This window comes from Ranitomeya variabilis, chromosome 4 (genome assembly GCF_051348905.1).
Source record: "Ranitomeya variabilis isolate aRanVar5 chromosome 4, aRanVar5.hap1, whole genome shotgun sequence".
NCBI lineage: Eukaryota > Metazoa > Chordata > Amphibia > Anura > Dendrobatidae > Ranitomeya > Ranitomeya variabilis.
This window is the reverse complement of record NC_135235.1, coordinates 176,284,289-176,300,108: the sequence shown is the minus strand read 5'-3', so window position 1 is coordinate 176,300,108 and position 15,820 is coordinate 176,284,289. Positions and strand designations below refer to the sequence as shown.

Genomic DNA, 15,820 nt, shown 5'->3' with positions numbered 1-15,820 from the left:
TCATTTAATTTGTCTTAAATGAAAAAACACAAAAGAGAATGAAGCAAAAAGCAAAACATTGATCATTTCACACAAAACTCCAAAAATGGGCCAGACAAAAGTATTGGCACCCTCAGCCTAATACTTGGTTGCACAACCTTTAGCCAAAATAACTGCGACCAACCGCTTCCGGTAAGAGTTTCTTACAATGCTCTGCTGGAATTTTAGACCATTCTTCTTTGGCAAACTGCTCCAGGACCCTGATATTTGAAGGGTGCCTTCTCCAAACTGCCATTTTTAGATCTCTCCACAGCTGTTCTATGGGATTCAGGTCTGGACTCATTGCTGGCCACCTTAGAAGTCTCCAGTGCTTTCAAATCTCAAACCATTTTCTAGTGCTTTTTGAAGTTTGTTTTGGGTCATTGTCCTGCTGGAAGACCCATTACCTCTGAAGGAGACGCAGCTTTCTCACACTGGGCCCTACATTTTGCTGCAAAATTTGTTGGTAGTCTTCAGACTTCATAATGCCATGCACACGGTCAAGCAGTCCAGTGCCAGAGGTAGCAAAGCAACCCCAAAACATCAGGGAACCTCCGCCATGTTTGACTGTAGGGACCGTGTTCTTTTCTTTGAATGCCTCTTTTTTTCTCCTGTAAACTCTATGTTGATGCCTTTGCCCAAAAAGCTCTACTTTTGTCTCTTCTGACCAGAGAACATTCTTCCAAAACGTTTTAGGCTTTTTCAGTTAAGTTTTGGCAAACTCCAGCCTGGCTTTTTTATGTCTCGGGGTAAGAAGTTGGGTCTTCCTGGGTCTCCTACCATACAGTCCCTTTTCATTCAGACACCGACGGATAGTACGAGTTGACACTGTTGTACCCTCGGACTGCAGGGCAGCTTGAACTTGTTTGGATGTTAGTCGAGGTTCTTTATCCAACATCCGCACAATCTTGCGTTGAAATCTCTTGTCAATTTTTCTTTTCCGTCCATATCTAGGGAGGTTAGCCACAGTGCCATGGGCTTTAAACTTCTTGATGACACTGCGCGCGGTAGACACAGGAACATTCAGGTCTTTGGAGATGGACTTGTAGCCTTGAGATTGCTCATCCTTCCTCACAATTTGGTTTCTGAAGTCCTCAGACAGTTCTTTGGTCTTTCTTTTCTCCATGCTCAATGTGGTTCACACAAGGACACAGGACAGAGGTTGAGTCAACTTTAATCCATGTCAACTGGCTGCAAGTGTGATTTAGTTATTGTCAACACCTGTTAGGTGCCACAAGTAAGTTACAGGTGCTGTTAATTACACAAATTAGAGAAGCATCACATGATTTTTCGAACAGTGCTAATACTTTTGTCCACCCCCTTTTTTATGTTTGGTGTGGAATTATATCCAATTTGGCTTTAGGACAATTCTTTTTGTGTTTTTTCATTTAAGACAAATTAAATGAAGATAATAATAACAAAGAATTTGTGTTTGCAATCATTTTCAGGAAGAAACTGAGTATTATCTGACAGAATTGCAGGGGTGTGAATACTTTTGGCCATGACTGTATGTAATTTCCACATATACAGTTGTGTGAAAAAGTGTTTGCCCCATTCCTGATTTGCTATTGTTTTGCATGTTTGTCACACTTAAGTGTTTCAGATCAGCAAACAAATTTAAATATTAGACCAAGACATGGCCAGACATATCGCCAGTACAGCTCCACATGGGCCTAGAGGTGGAGGGGGCCCTTGCAGGCAGGCAGGGCCAGCGTCACCACCGAGCAAGTGTCTGGGGCCCACTCTCCGTCCGGGACAACGGCACGCTATGGGGCCCGTGAGTCGGAGGTCCCGATGCCCCCTCGTGCATTAAACTATTTGAAAACACTTATCTCTCCCTGTTCCTCCGCAGCTCCAGTGTCTTCCACATCTTATGACTGACGTCTCAGGGCAGAGGGCGAGATGACGTCACTACAGCGTGCCCTCTGCGCTAAGCAGTGCAGAGAGTCACAAGGTGCTAAGGAAACCGGAGCAACGGCGCCTGAAGCAGTGGGGAAAGAAGGAGAGGAGAGGAGATTTTTTTTATGTATGGAGCATTATTTGGGACCCTTTCGGTATGGATTTTTATATGGGGTCCATTATTCTATATGGAGCATTATATGGGGTCCATTACTCTCTATAGAGCATTATATGGGGTTCATTATTCTGTATGAAGCATTATACGGGGTCCAATATTTTGTATGAAGCATTATATGGGGTTCATTATTCTGTATGGAGCATTATATGGGGTTCGTTATTCTGTATAAAGCATTAAATGGGGTCCATTATTCTGTATGAAGCATTATATGGGGTCCAATATTCTGTATGAAGCATTAAATGGGGTTCATTCTGTATGAAACATTATATGTGGTCCATTATTCTGTATGAAGCATTATATGGGTTTCATTATTCTGTATGTAGCATTATATGGGGTTCATTATTCTGTATAAAGCATTAAATGGGGTCCATTATTCTGTATGAAGCATTAAATGGGGTCCATTCTGTATAGAGCATTATATAGGGCCCATTCTGTATGGAGCAATATATGGGGCCCATCATACTGTATGGAGGACTATGTGGTGCCCACAATACTGTATGGAGCACTATGTGGTGCCCATAATACTGTATGGAGCAATAAATGGGGCCCATTATACTGTATGGAGCACTATGTGGTGCCCATTATACTGTATGGGGCACTATGTGGTGCCCGTAATACTGTATGGAGGACTTTACAAGAGGAAATTTTTGACTTTTGTAAAGGGTACACTGCTGAGGACAGTTTCTACTGGTAGGGTACATTTATCAATATCCCATTTACCTCTAATTCTACAGGTACTGAAACCCTGAAACCTGTGGACCCTTGATCACCTGAATCTCCTATGCTGTGTGGTATTGCAGAATTTACAACAGATATCAGTCATGTAATATAAGTAGTTAAATCTTTGGCATTTTACTATACCCATATTTCTGTGCCGTATCTGTGCATCATGAATTGTGTATGGGTTAAAGGGGCCCACTGAGGCTCTTTCGCCTGGGGCCCACAAAACCCTGGAGCCGGCCCTGTGTGTATGTTTATACATGTGTACATATGTGTGTGTGTACGTGTGCAGGTATGTGTATTTATATGTTAATGCATGTGTGTGAATATATGAAGACATACAGGTCCTTCTCAAAAAATTAGCATATAGTGTTAAATTTCATTATTTACCATAATGTAATGATTACAATTAAACTTTCATATATTATAGATTCATTATCCACCAACTGAAATTTGTCAGGTCTTTTATTGTTTTAATACTGATGATTTTGGCATACAACTCCTGATAACCCAAAAAACCTGTCTCAATAAATTAGCATATTTCACCCGTCCAATCAAATAAAAGTGTTTTTTAATAACAAACAAAAAAACCATCAAATAATAATGTTCAGTTATGCACTCAATAATTGGTCGGGAATCCTTTGGCAGAAATGACTGCTTCAATGCGGCGTGGCATGGAGGCAATCAGCCTGTGACACTGCTGAGATGTTATGGAGGCCCAGGATGCTTCAATAGCGGCCTTAAGCTCATCCAGAGTGTTGGGTCTTGCGTCTCTCAACTTTCTCTTCACAATATCCCACAGATTCTCTATGGGGTTCAGGTCAGGAGAGTTGGCAGGCCAATTGAGCACAGTAATACCATGGTCAGTAAACCATTTACCAGTGGTTTTGGCACTGTGAGCAGGTGCCGGCTCGTGCTGAAAAATGAAATCTTCATCTCCATAAAGCATTTCAGCCGATGGAAGCATGAAGTGCTCCAAAATCTCCTGATAGCTAGCTGCATTGACCCTGCCCTTGATGAAACACAGTGGACCAACACCAGCAGCTGACATGACACCCCACACCATCACTGACTGTGGGTACTTGACACTGGACTTCAGGCATTTTGGCATTTCCTTCTCCCCAGTCTTCCTCCAGACTCTGGCACCTTGATTTCCAAATGACATGCAAAATTTGCTTTCATCAGAAAACAGCTTCTGCCGCTGTTTATGGTTCAAAAGTGGCTTTACCTGGGGAATGCGGCACCTGTAGCCCATTTCCTGCACACGCCTGTGCACGGTGGCTCTGGATGTTTCCACACCAGACTCAGTCCACTGCTTCCTCAGGTTCCCCAAGGTCTGGAATCGGTCCTTCTCCACAATCTTCCTCAGGGTCCGGTCACCTCTTCTCGTTGTACAGCGTTTTCTGCCACATTGTTTCCTTCCAACAGACTTACCATTGAGGTGCCTTGATACAGCACTCTGGGAACAGCCTATTTGTTGAGAAATTTCTTTTTGGGTCTTACCCTCTTGCTTGAGGGTGTCAATGATGGCCTTCTTGACATCTGTCAGGTCGCTAGTCTTACCCATGATGGGGGTTTTGAGTAATGAACCAGGCAGGGAGTTTTTAAAAGCCTCAGGTATCTTTTGCATGTGTTTAGAGTTAATTAGTTGATTCATAAGATTAGGGTAATAGGTCGTTTAGAGAACCTTTTCTTGATATGCTAATTTATTGAGACAGGTTTTTTGGGTTATCAGGAGTTGTATGCCAAAATCATCAGTATTCAAACAATAAAAGACCTGACAAATTTCAGTTGGTGGATAATGAATCTATAATATATGAAAGTTTAATTGTAATCATTACATTATGGTAAATAATGAAATTTAACACTATATGCTAATTTTTTGAGAAGGACCTGTAGTTACTTACCGGTAACGGGATTTCTCAGAGCCCATGACAGCACCATGGAGAGATGGGATCCGCCCTTCAATGACAGGATATACCTACAGAGAAAAAGGACGGTACCTCTCCCTCGTATCAGTTGGTTTATAGAGCACAAGAGGACCTCCAGGTTATTACAGTAATAAAGATTTTAACCATAATACTTCTAAGCAAACACCGTGTGACCTATACATAAATCACACACAAACAAGAGCGTGCTCACCCACATGTGATGGGAGGGAATATAAGGGTGCAGTCATGGGCTCTGAGAAATCCAGTTACTGGTAACTAACTATGTCTTTCTCCTTCTCCCATGACAGCACCACAGAAAGAATTGCAGAGAATTGTATCTTAGGGAGGAACCACAGCCTGTAGAACCCTTCTCCCAAAGGTTAGATCAGAAGAAAAGGCTAGATCCAGCTGAAGGTGATTGTAAAAGGTAGAAGGAGATGACCAAGTAGCAGCCTAACAGATCTGTTCTATGGAGACCTGACTTTTCAGCCCAGGAGGTTGCCATCGCTCTCGTCAAATGAGTGCTCATTCCCTCCGGGGCGACATTCCCACTGGACGAATAGGCCAACGAGATCGCATCCCTTATCCACATTGCCAAGGTGCTTTTTGAGGCCAGGCACTGATTCCATGGAATCATGAAGGCATCTAAAGCCTGAGGGTTCCTTTGGGGATCTATGGAGCAAAAGGACTGTACCCTCTTGTTCTCGCTGTTGGCAAAGAGATTTATAACTGGGAGACCCCACATCTCTATGGTCCGTTTTAGAACTCATTCGCCTTTTTCAACTAAGTGCGGTTCGAGAAATCTGCCTTGTAGTTTTCTACATCCCAAATGTGGAGCACAGTCAGAGAAAGGACATTGCTCTCTGCCATACGGAAAATCTGGACTGTTATATCTATCAAGGAACGAGATCTGGTTCTGCCCTGGTGGTTCAGATAGGCTACCACTACCTGGCTGTCTGAAAAAACGCATATATGCTGACCCTGAATCCAAGAACTATCAAAGTGTGTCTGACTACTAACAGTTCTTTCCTGTTTGAGGAAACCAATTTCTGCTCCCCCCATTCAGACTCCCTGAGCAACTATGTTTAGATGAGCCCCCCAACCCATGGGGCTTGCATCTGTGGTGACTACTCAAGTCACTGTGGTTACCCAAGGAACCCTTTTGGTTAAATTTCCTATTTTTTTCACCAACCTAAGAAATGAATAGTGTTAAAAGACAGAGTAATGGGTCCTTCTAACTGCCCCTTAGGAAGACCTGATTTCTTAAAGACGTCCCACTGAAGATCCCTGGTGTGTATTTGGGCCAACTGAACTTTCGGCATACAGGAGGTTAGGGAACCTAACAGGGACATAGCTTTAGTCAATGTCATGGATAGGTATTGAAAAAGCTCTCAACACCTGACCCATAATTTTTTCCCTTTTGTCTTCCAGGAGGCGACACTCCTGCTTTTGGGAGTCTAGTATAAACCCCAGTAACTCATGTACCCTTTTTGGCTCAATCTTTGATTTTTTTCAGTTTAAGACCCATTTTAAGTTTACTAAAGAGGCCATAACACTCCATTGAGCTTTGCAGTGTTGGATCAAGTTGCCTATCTAAAAAATCTGACTTCCCCCACTCTGGAGACCGCTACCATGAGGAACTTCTGAGAGTCTTTGTGTATGGGAATGTGATAACACGCATCCCTCAGGTCCAGCATTGTCATAAAGCAATCTTGTAACAAGATTTTGATAGTTTTTTTTATTGACTCCATTTTGAAAGCTTGAGTCTTTAGTAACTTGTTCAGTTTTTACAGGTTTATTATTGTCCTGAAGGATCAGTCTGGTTTCTTCACCAGAAACAATGGGGGGTAGAATCCTTCTGTTTTTTTTCTTGAGGATGGGGGGGGGGGGGGGATCTCCTCAAGGACAGCTTTATCCACTAGATTCAACACTTCCTGTTCCCTTTCTTCCTCTGGAGAGGACTGGAGAGGAATTACCATGAAGTTTAGGACTGGGAATGAGATGAATTCTATCTTTAGGCCTGACTTTTTATTAGGCTCAGTATACAGGAGCTCCTGGAAATCTTTTCTGGAAGCCTTAGTAACAGCTACGTCTAATTTTGGGGTCATATCCCAGGACGTGGATGCTAGATCATCAAAAGGATATTTCCTTTTGAGGGACAGCACAGAGGAGTTTTTTTTTCTTTGGGGTCTATTCCATTCCTTCTTAATTAGAAATCGTATATTCTCATTAAGAGGAATGACCTACATCTCTTCTGTCCGAGTCCCCCAAACATAACATCCTACACGAGGGTCCATCACTCCCTTCGTGGCCCTTACAGCCTTGACCAGACCATCTATTTCTTTTAATGGAAAATAATGGCGCTCTCCCATCACTTCCTCTGAGGATGAAGAAGAGGCCGAGGAACCCAAGTCTCTCTGTTCTTCCTCTGAACTATTTGTCCCGGGTTGAGGGCACCTCCTGGTGGTCTTTTGTCTCTTGATGCTACCCCACTGGGAGAGGGATCTAAAGGTGCTTTCGACCTCTGTTCTGATTACAGATCTTAACTTGGGGCAAAATTTGGGGTCTCCTCACTTAGCACCTGCTGTATGCATGATTGGCTCTTTCCCAGGTGACGGGTAAAGCCTCGTTACAAATTAGGCAACTATTGTGCTTGGTCTTAGCTAAGCATTTTCCTCCCAGTTTAGGAGGAATGGGATCCACTGATGGGCCTCAGGAGGTTGGAGATTTATCCACCATGCCGGAGTTCCTGCTCTGTTGGGCAGAATGGCTGCCGAAACATCCACTCCGCTGGAATTAAGGTCCATGCTGTCGCCCCTCCTTCCTCTGTCTCCTTAGTTGCTACTGCTGCTATGATGGCTCACCATCCTGTGAATCCATTCCTACAGTGGACCACTTATGCTGCAGAGAGCATCTTACCACGCTCCTCTTTTGAACTCCAGCAGCCTTCGTGCATCCCCTGTACTAATACCAGTTTCCTCGCCAGAAGTTACCTCCGGTCCTATGGCCCACCAGCCACGTCATCAGGGGGTGACTCCCATGCGTCCCCATGCATGCGCAGAACTGGACACTTGGAGGCCAGCACTGGAGCATGGTGTGACTGCTGCATGGGAGCTGCATCTGAATGCAGCCTTCCAGAACATTCTCAAACTGTTGTCGGAGCAAATGACTGCAGGATTTAACCTCCTGAACAATAGTATTCTTGAGTTGCACACGTGTCTGGATAGGATGCATTCAGATGCAAGTAAATTGCCAAATCACTCCTTATTCCAGGCAGTAACCAATACAATCTTCCTGCCCCGTACCAGAATTCTGCCCCATACCAGTTCCCAACTACATCATCTGTGCCTCCACTCCCTGCCCACTACCACCAGTCTCCTTCCACACCCATCATGCCCCAAACACAACCCTCTTCTCCATCCATCACCTCTTCTGCCTCCAATCCCTCCACTCCACCCCTCAAACCTTCCAAATTCCCATCCCTACTCCCAGTTTTATGTCCAACCTTTCTCCACCTTGTTTTACCTTCTGATACGTCACCACCACAATCCTCTCTCCATACTCCCACTGTCAAAGTGGCCCAATCTGACAGCCCCTCCAGTATTAGCTCTACCCCACACTACCTAAATTTATACATTTTTGTAAAACACTTGTAAATAAAAAAACAATTTTTTGGTTTCAAAATTTTGTATTTCATTTATTATAAGGCTAAATACTTTGGGTAAAACAAGGTACAATACTTTGGGTAAAACAGGTACAATACTTTGGGTAAAACCCAACCAGGTACAATACTTTGGGTAAAACCCAACCAGGTACAATACTTTGGGTAAAACCCAACCAGGTACAATACTTTGGGTAAAACCCAACCAAGTACAATACTTTGGGTAAAACATGTACAATACTTTGGGTAAAACCCAACAAGGTCCTATACTTTGGGTAAAAAAGGTCCAATACCTTTGGTAACAAGGTCCAAGTGTGAAGAAACCAGTTTCTCCACACCAAGACTTTGGGTAAAACAAGATCCAAGACAAAGTTTTCAAACTATATCATCCTGCCAGTGTACTCTTCCTTGAGGTGAAAAAGTATTCAGCAAATTTGTCCCTCATTCTGGAAACTGACACACTTCTAAAAGTAACGTATGGTAATCATTCAATGTGGTTTGTTCAAAGTGGTCATCAATGGCAATCTGTTCCTTGCATATTACGAAATTGTGCAGGACCACACAAGCTTTCACAACCTCGTCCACTATATCAGTCTTCAGGTTTATAGCGGTCAACAGAACTTGCCATTTGGAGGCTAGAATCCCAAAAGCGCATTCCACCATTCTTTGTGCTCGTGTTAGGCGGTAATTAAAAACTTTTAGTTGGCGTCAATCCACTACTTGTGTATGGCTTCAGCAGGTGTTCCGAGAGTTGGAACGCTTCATCTCCAACACATACAAATGGAATTGGTGGCCCAGAGGTTTCAGGCAGCTGTCTTGAAATGGAAATCGGAAGGTGTTTCCATAGAGATGACGCCCCATTGCAGACACTTTAAAAACTTGAAAATCAGTGGAGCGGCCATAGGCCCCAATACATTTGTATTCTGCATCTGCGATGGCCATGAGCACAATGGAGAAATATTTCTTGTAGTTGAAATATTCTGAGCCAGATGCAGCAGGTTTGTCGATGCGAATAAGTTTCCCATCCACTGCACCCAAGCAATTGGGAAACTGACAAATTTGTTGGAATTTTTCTGCAATCTCCAGCCAGCTCTCCGTTGTGGGATGTGGGATAAATTCGTCATGTAAACAGTCCCACAATGCACGGCAGGTGTGCTTAACAATCCCCTATATGGTGGAAATCCAGAGTCTAAACTAAAAATGTAGTGAGGAAAGTGATTCTCCAGTTGCATGGAATCTGTGAAAAAAGGCAAGGCAATAATTAGTAAAAAATACCAGCAACATTACAGTAATAAGTGTGCTGTAACAGTAGGAGACAAAATAAAAATGGCTTACCGAAGAGTCACCATCAGACACTCTGCCGGTGAAATGGAGAAGCGGCAATATGTGTCACTTCTTCGGATGAGGTGTCCAATCCGTTCCACCAAAATATCGAATTTCTCCGTTTGCATACGCACTTAGCTGAAAATCTTCTCGGGTTTTCCTCCTAACTCCATGTATAATGTTGAATACACCCTATGTGTCATTTCTCTGTGCTGTGATTGGGTAGATCCAAAAACGTTGTCGGCGCAGACGCATGATGCGCTGTCTTTATCGCTCCTTCTCCATAACAATCGCTTTCAAACGATTTGCCTCAAAAGTGAAATCCACAGAAATCTTCAGAATGTTTGACATCATGCCTTCCATCGTCGCCACTTGCTCTACAACCTGTCAAAGATGGGCTGTAGGAACACTGTATATATAGGTTTTCAGTAGCCAATCACGTTTGGGAGCCTCCCATCGGCATTTTTAAAAAACGGATCCGTCGTAATCAGTCGTAAAACGGATAAAAAAAATAGACGAAACGGAGGAAAAACTGATGCGACTGATCTGTGTTTTTGCCAGATCCGTTAGTCGGATCCTGCGGAAAAACTGATCCTTCGAGCCGCCGGATTGAGCCTGATGGCAAAAAACTGATGTGTGAAAGCAGCCTAACAGGAAGCAGAGAAATGCCACTGGGTGTCACAAGGTATGATCTGACTAGATACTTTGCAGGAGCTGTACGCACACACGTCTGCTCAAATCTCACTCCAGGCCACGCCCCAAATCGAGAGTCTTTCTGGATTTTTAAATTGTGCTCAAGGCCCATTAGGTCTGAGCATTAGCCAAGATCTCATCCTACAATATAACTAATGTTCTCGGAATAGTCTCTTTTTACATGAATCTGTTAAGGTATAGTGTTTATGCTATGTAACTGGCAATAATTAATGTAAAGTTTCTTGCTTATCCTGATGTATATGTTTTTTTAGAAAGACATTGTTTTTTTTTTGTATACTATTTACTTTTTGATGTCTAAGGATAGAGTAAGTGCTCTGACTAATTAACCTGAATTAACATGTCTTACCACTCCCTTTGACCTTCTGGTATGCATATATGTTTGTATGTCACTCTAAGATGTAATCCATGATTAAGACCATGTAGGTTGAAACATGTAAGAATTCATTCCTTGCACTGGGATTGCTCATATCTGTGCTTTTTAACTTGATAAATAAACGTCAAGTTTTAAGAATCATATCTCCTGTGGTCGCTGGAGACAACTTTTCTTGCACATTGAATGTCTATACCGCCAGGACCAGGGCGGCTCCGTGCCCAGATGACCAGAAAAGGAACCTGGACATAACGGGGTGAGCTGAACAGTTTTCTTTTGATGAATTCTGCTGTCTACCAAAAAATCCTGAAGGAGAATGTCCGGCATGCTAATCGTGACCTCAAGCTGAAGCGTGCTTGGTTTATGCAGCAGGACTATGATATAAAACACACTAGCAAGTCCACCTCTGAATAGCTTAACAAAATGAAGACTTTGGAGTGGCCTAGTCAAAGCCCTGTCCTTAATTGGATTGAGATGCTGTGGGATGACCTTAAAATGGTGGTTCATTCTCGGAAACACTCCAATGTGGCTAAATTACAACAATTATGAAAAAATGAGTGGGACAAGATTCCTCCAGAGTGTTGTGAAAGACTCATTGCCAGTTATTGCAAACGCCTGATTGCAGTTGTTGCTGCTAGGGGTGAGCCAACCAGTTATGAGATTTAGGGGGCAATAACTTTTTCACACAGGGCACTGTAGGTTTGGATTTCTTTTTACCTTAATAATAAAGACTTTCATATATGTAGTTATCCACTGCCATACATCGTATGACCGTTACATTGTTTTCAGACTGTGCTAATAAATCTGGACTACTCGACCAGCTTAAAGAGTACTTTGTTTCCACACAATCTTGACTAGTTGTGACAGATGGCTGGACCAAAAGGGACAGAAATGCAGAATGAGCAGTATAAGGTCATATGGCCTACACAACACCTTTTCCCCAGATCAACCACACAAACCTGCTTTATTCTAGCAAACTGCGAAAGTCTCAGCATCCAAGACCCCACAGGTCAAAACTACTGAATGATAATGCAACACTTAGCTGATTAAACATTGTAACACAAATTTACTCACCACAGACCGAATCTTTTTGCCCAAAATATGCCGCATCAAAGAGATGGTCAGCAGTCTTTTCAAAAGAAGCCAACATTAGGACACTTTCTTTCATCTTTGCCAGCCCAAATCGAGTAATGCCTAGCACCTCTCCCTGTGGCAGTATTGAAGTATTGAATGGTAAATATGAAAGTTGATATGCATAAATGGTTAGGGGGATTGGGACCTTTTATGAAACGCTCGATTAGAGCTTACCTTGTAAGTCATGAGGTCTGCAAGCAGCATTACATGTCGCCGATCAATACTCATCCCGTGGTTCACCATTGTGTATTGGATTTCATTTATAATGGTTGAACGAGCAGCTTCAATACCAATAGTCTTTTCCACCTAATTAAATGAGAAATTAAAATATTTAATAAAATGTGTATGAACAAAAAATAGATATCAGATTAAAAAAAAGGACCACATTTACATTTTGCATTGGAATAGCCTTTTAATCTAATCTAGCATGTAGTATTTTCTTTTTAATATCCTTATTAGGGATGAGCGAGCCTGAACTGGAAAGTTCGGAGTTTGTACCGAACTTCTAGTGTCCAGTACTTGACCCCGAACACTGACTACTTACTGTATGTCTGGTTTCCAGTTTGGGTTTGTGATCCTAATAAAGCATGTTGAAAGGCTCAACAACAAAATTTAGGGCTATGGGCACTTCCGGCTCCATCACAGCCATGTCAAGTAATGGCAACACGAGACTCTGCCTGCGCAAAATGAATTCATGATGATGATAATAATATAAAAAAAAAAAAAACATGTACTGTCCCAATCTTTTTTAAAATCAGTCAAAGGAAAACAGACAGCTGTAAGCTGGGGAGGGGCCAATATCCATAAAGGGTCCCAAGCATTTTAATATCAGCTCAGAGCTGTCTGCGTAACCTTTACTGGTTATTAAAATAAACGGACCCCACCTCCACCCCCCCAAAAAAAACAAATTACGTGGGTCCCCTTATATTTAATAACCAGCAAAGGCCAAGCCATCAGCTGCGGGCTAATATTAATAGGCTGGGAAGGGGCTATGGATGTTGGCCCCCTCCTAGACTTAACACCAGACCTCAGTCGCCCCAGAAATGGCGCATCATCTCTTCCCGCTTGACCTGACGCATTGGCAAGCGGGGAAATGGTTTTGGGGTTGATGGCAGCCGTTTTATGTCTGCTGACATCAAGCCCGGGAGTTAGTAACGGAGATGCATCTATAAGACATCCCTTTGTAACCCCATTGTCACAAGTAAAAATGGCACAGAGAAAAGTCCTTTAAAGGGAACCTGTCATCAGTCTTGGCTGATATAAGTTACGGCCATCACCTTTCAGCGCTGATATACAGCATTCTATAATGCTGTATGTCTGCCCCCAAGCTGACCTGTAAGAGAAGAAAAATAACTTATTATACTCACCTATGGGGCGGTCCGGTCCGAGGGGTGTCACTGGTATTGGTCCGGCGCCTCCCATCTTCTTACGACCCCTGTCCTCCTGCTTGCTTCATGTGAATGTCGCATCCCATCATCCACACAGTCTCCATGGCACAGCGCTCCTGCACAGGCGTACTTCTCTGCCATGCCGAGGGCAGAGCAAAGTACTGCAGTGTGCCGGGGTTCTTTGACCTTTCCCGGCACCTGCAAAGTGCAGTACTTTGCTCGGCCTCAACAGGGCAGAGAAGTACGGCTGCGCAGGAGCGCCGTGCCAAGGAGACTCATCATCCACACGAAGCAATCAGGAGGGTGGCATTGCAAGAAGAAGGGAGGCGCCGGACCAAGACCAGCGATGTCCATCGAACCGGACCACCCCACAGGTGAGTATAATAAAAGTTATTTTTCTTCTCTTGTAGGTCGGGTTGGGGACAGATATACAGCATTATAGAATGATGTATATCAGCTCTGAAAAGTGATGGCCGTATCTCTTATCGGCCCAAACCTGGTGATAGGTTTCCTTTAATTGAACAAAACACTCCCCGGCAAATCCCATTTTTAATAAGAAAAAATAAAAGTAAGCCTCACTTAACCGCAGTTAGTCCATAATGATGATGTCTCACGACGATCCACGACTCTGCTACATCCAGATGCAGTGCTGAGCGGTGACATTAGTAATGTTACCGCTCTCAGCATGGGCAGCCGGAACACACTGACTGTAGCATGTGAATCCGGTTGCTGCAACGAGTGATGACATCACTAAGGTTAATGCAGTTTACAATATAATTGTAATCTTATCGTTTTTACAGTGGCTACTGGGGCTATTATAGACTAACAAGAGTTTTCAGCATGCTTATTATCAGAGACTGGATTAAAGTTACAGACAACAACTTTATGCACAGCTGAGTCAGTCTGCTACTGTACATGTAGATTTCCTGAAACAGGAAAAAGCCCGTGACCAGTGTGAAAATTGCACACTTCCAAACAGTTTTTAACAAATGCAAACACAAAAAGCTAATTTAAACAAAATGTAATTTTCTGATGACATATTCCCTTTAACCCTTTCTTCCTAACATCTGCCACACATGTGCGGGACTTATCAGGTGTGGGTATATTATTTCTTTTAAAGCAAAATTGATTCTAGAGTGCTGTACATGTAGGGAGGTGGTTACATACATATATAAAATGCAAGTACAATTAAACTAACAGTGACAAAGGGGAGAGGACCCTGCCTCTATTAGGTTTTATGGAAGGAGGCAATAGGTCGGGATTAGAGATGGGAACAGAACAAGTGGTAGGGGTGGCAGTGAGGTCATTGCAGGCTTTACTTGAAGAAACTCTTTTCAGGATACTTCTGAAGGCTTAGATTGTGGAACACAATCTGATAGACTGTGCTTGTGAAAATGTGTTTGTAAAAATCAGAGATTATGTGTGGGGAGGTATCAGAAGTTAAGTTCATAAATGTGTGGGGGGCACAGTTTGGACAGTCTTGTAAGTCATTGTAATTTAGACTGGATTCGCTGGGCTATCCAGGAAAGAGATTAGCAGCAATGAGAGGCATACGAGTAGCAAAGGTATGCTGGGGTGAGTAGGTGGATAGGGTAGAGCAGAGAGGTGCGAAGGTGTTAGATGTGAGACTCATTAGGAGAATGCTGAAGTAATCAAGGAAAAACATGATAAGGGCATGTACAAACATTTTTGTTGATTAGAGATTGAGGAGACGGTGAATTCTGGAAATATATTTGAGTTGAAGGCACAAGGAGGTGGTAAGAGCTTGGATATATGATTTGAAGTGCAAAGCACTCAGGAGCAGCGGACTTCCGATACAAGGGAAAGTGTGATATCATTTATTGTGGTTTTGATAGATCGGGTAGGGGAGCTGAGTGAGCTGGAGGAAAGAGGATAGTACAGTTCTGTCCACATTGAGCTTTGGGAAGTGTTAAGAAGGAAGAGGAAATGGCTCATACACACTCGGATTCTGGGCAGCAGAGAGGTGACATCTGGGCCAGAGGTAGTTCTCAGTATCATGAGTATATAGATGGTACTGGAGGCCATGGGACTTTATGAGTTGTATCAGGTCAAAAGGTATAGGACAGAGCCTGTAGGGATACCAACAGAGAACCGGCAAGATGAGGTAGTATGGGAATGGGAGACTAAATAAATGGTTAAGTGAGATATGAGGTGTTCAGGAGAGGACAGGACTGTGATGCCAAGGGAAAAGAAAATCTGGTATGAGGGAGTGTCAACTGTGTCAAAGACAAAGGACAGCAGGAAAAAGTATTATCATTTAAGCTTTGGCTGTTAGTAAGTTGTGACTTTGGTTAGGGCATGTCAAGGTAGAGCAAAAACTGTAAAGGCAGATGTAATCAAATTGTGAGAATATCTTCATGGAGTGCTGATGAATACATAGTGAAGTTATTTAGCAATCATTCTCACCTTCTGTTCACGTCTGTATATGGAGCGGGTACAGGAGCTGAAATCGTAACTTACCGT

The 15,820-nt window shown here is 43.0% G+C and overlaps 1 protein-coding gene across 1 annotated transcript in view; it reads right to left on the bottom strand.

The window, feature by feature from the left end:
- The window catches only part of POLR3A (RNA polymerase III subunit A), a 259,739-nt gene that overhangs the window by 3,426 nt on the left and 240,493 nt on the right, over positions 1–15,820 (bottom strand). Inside the window, exons 29-30 of the mRNA XM_077259406.1 lie at positions 12,123–12,254; positions 11,889–12,021 (exon numbers count right to left, since the gene is read on the bottom strand). Of these exons, the coding sequence (XP_077115521.1) occupies positions 11,889–12,021; positions 12,123–12,254 (265 nt within the window). The remainder of the gene's footprint in view (positions 1–11,888; positions 12,022–12,122; positions 12,255–15,820) is intronic.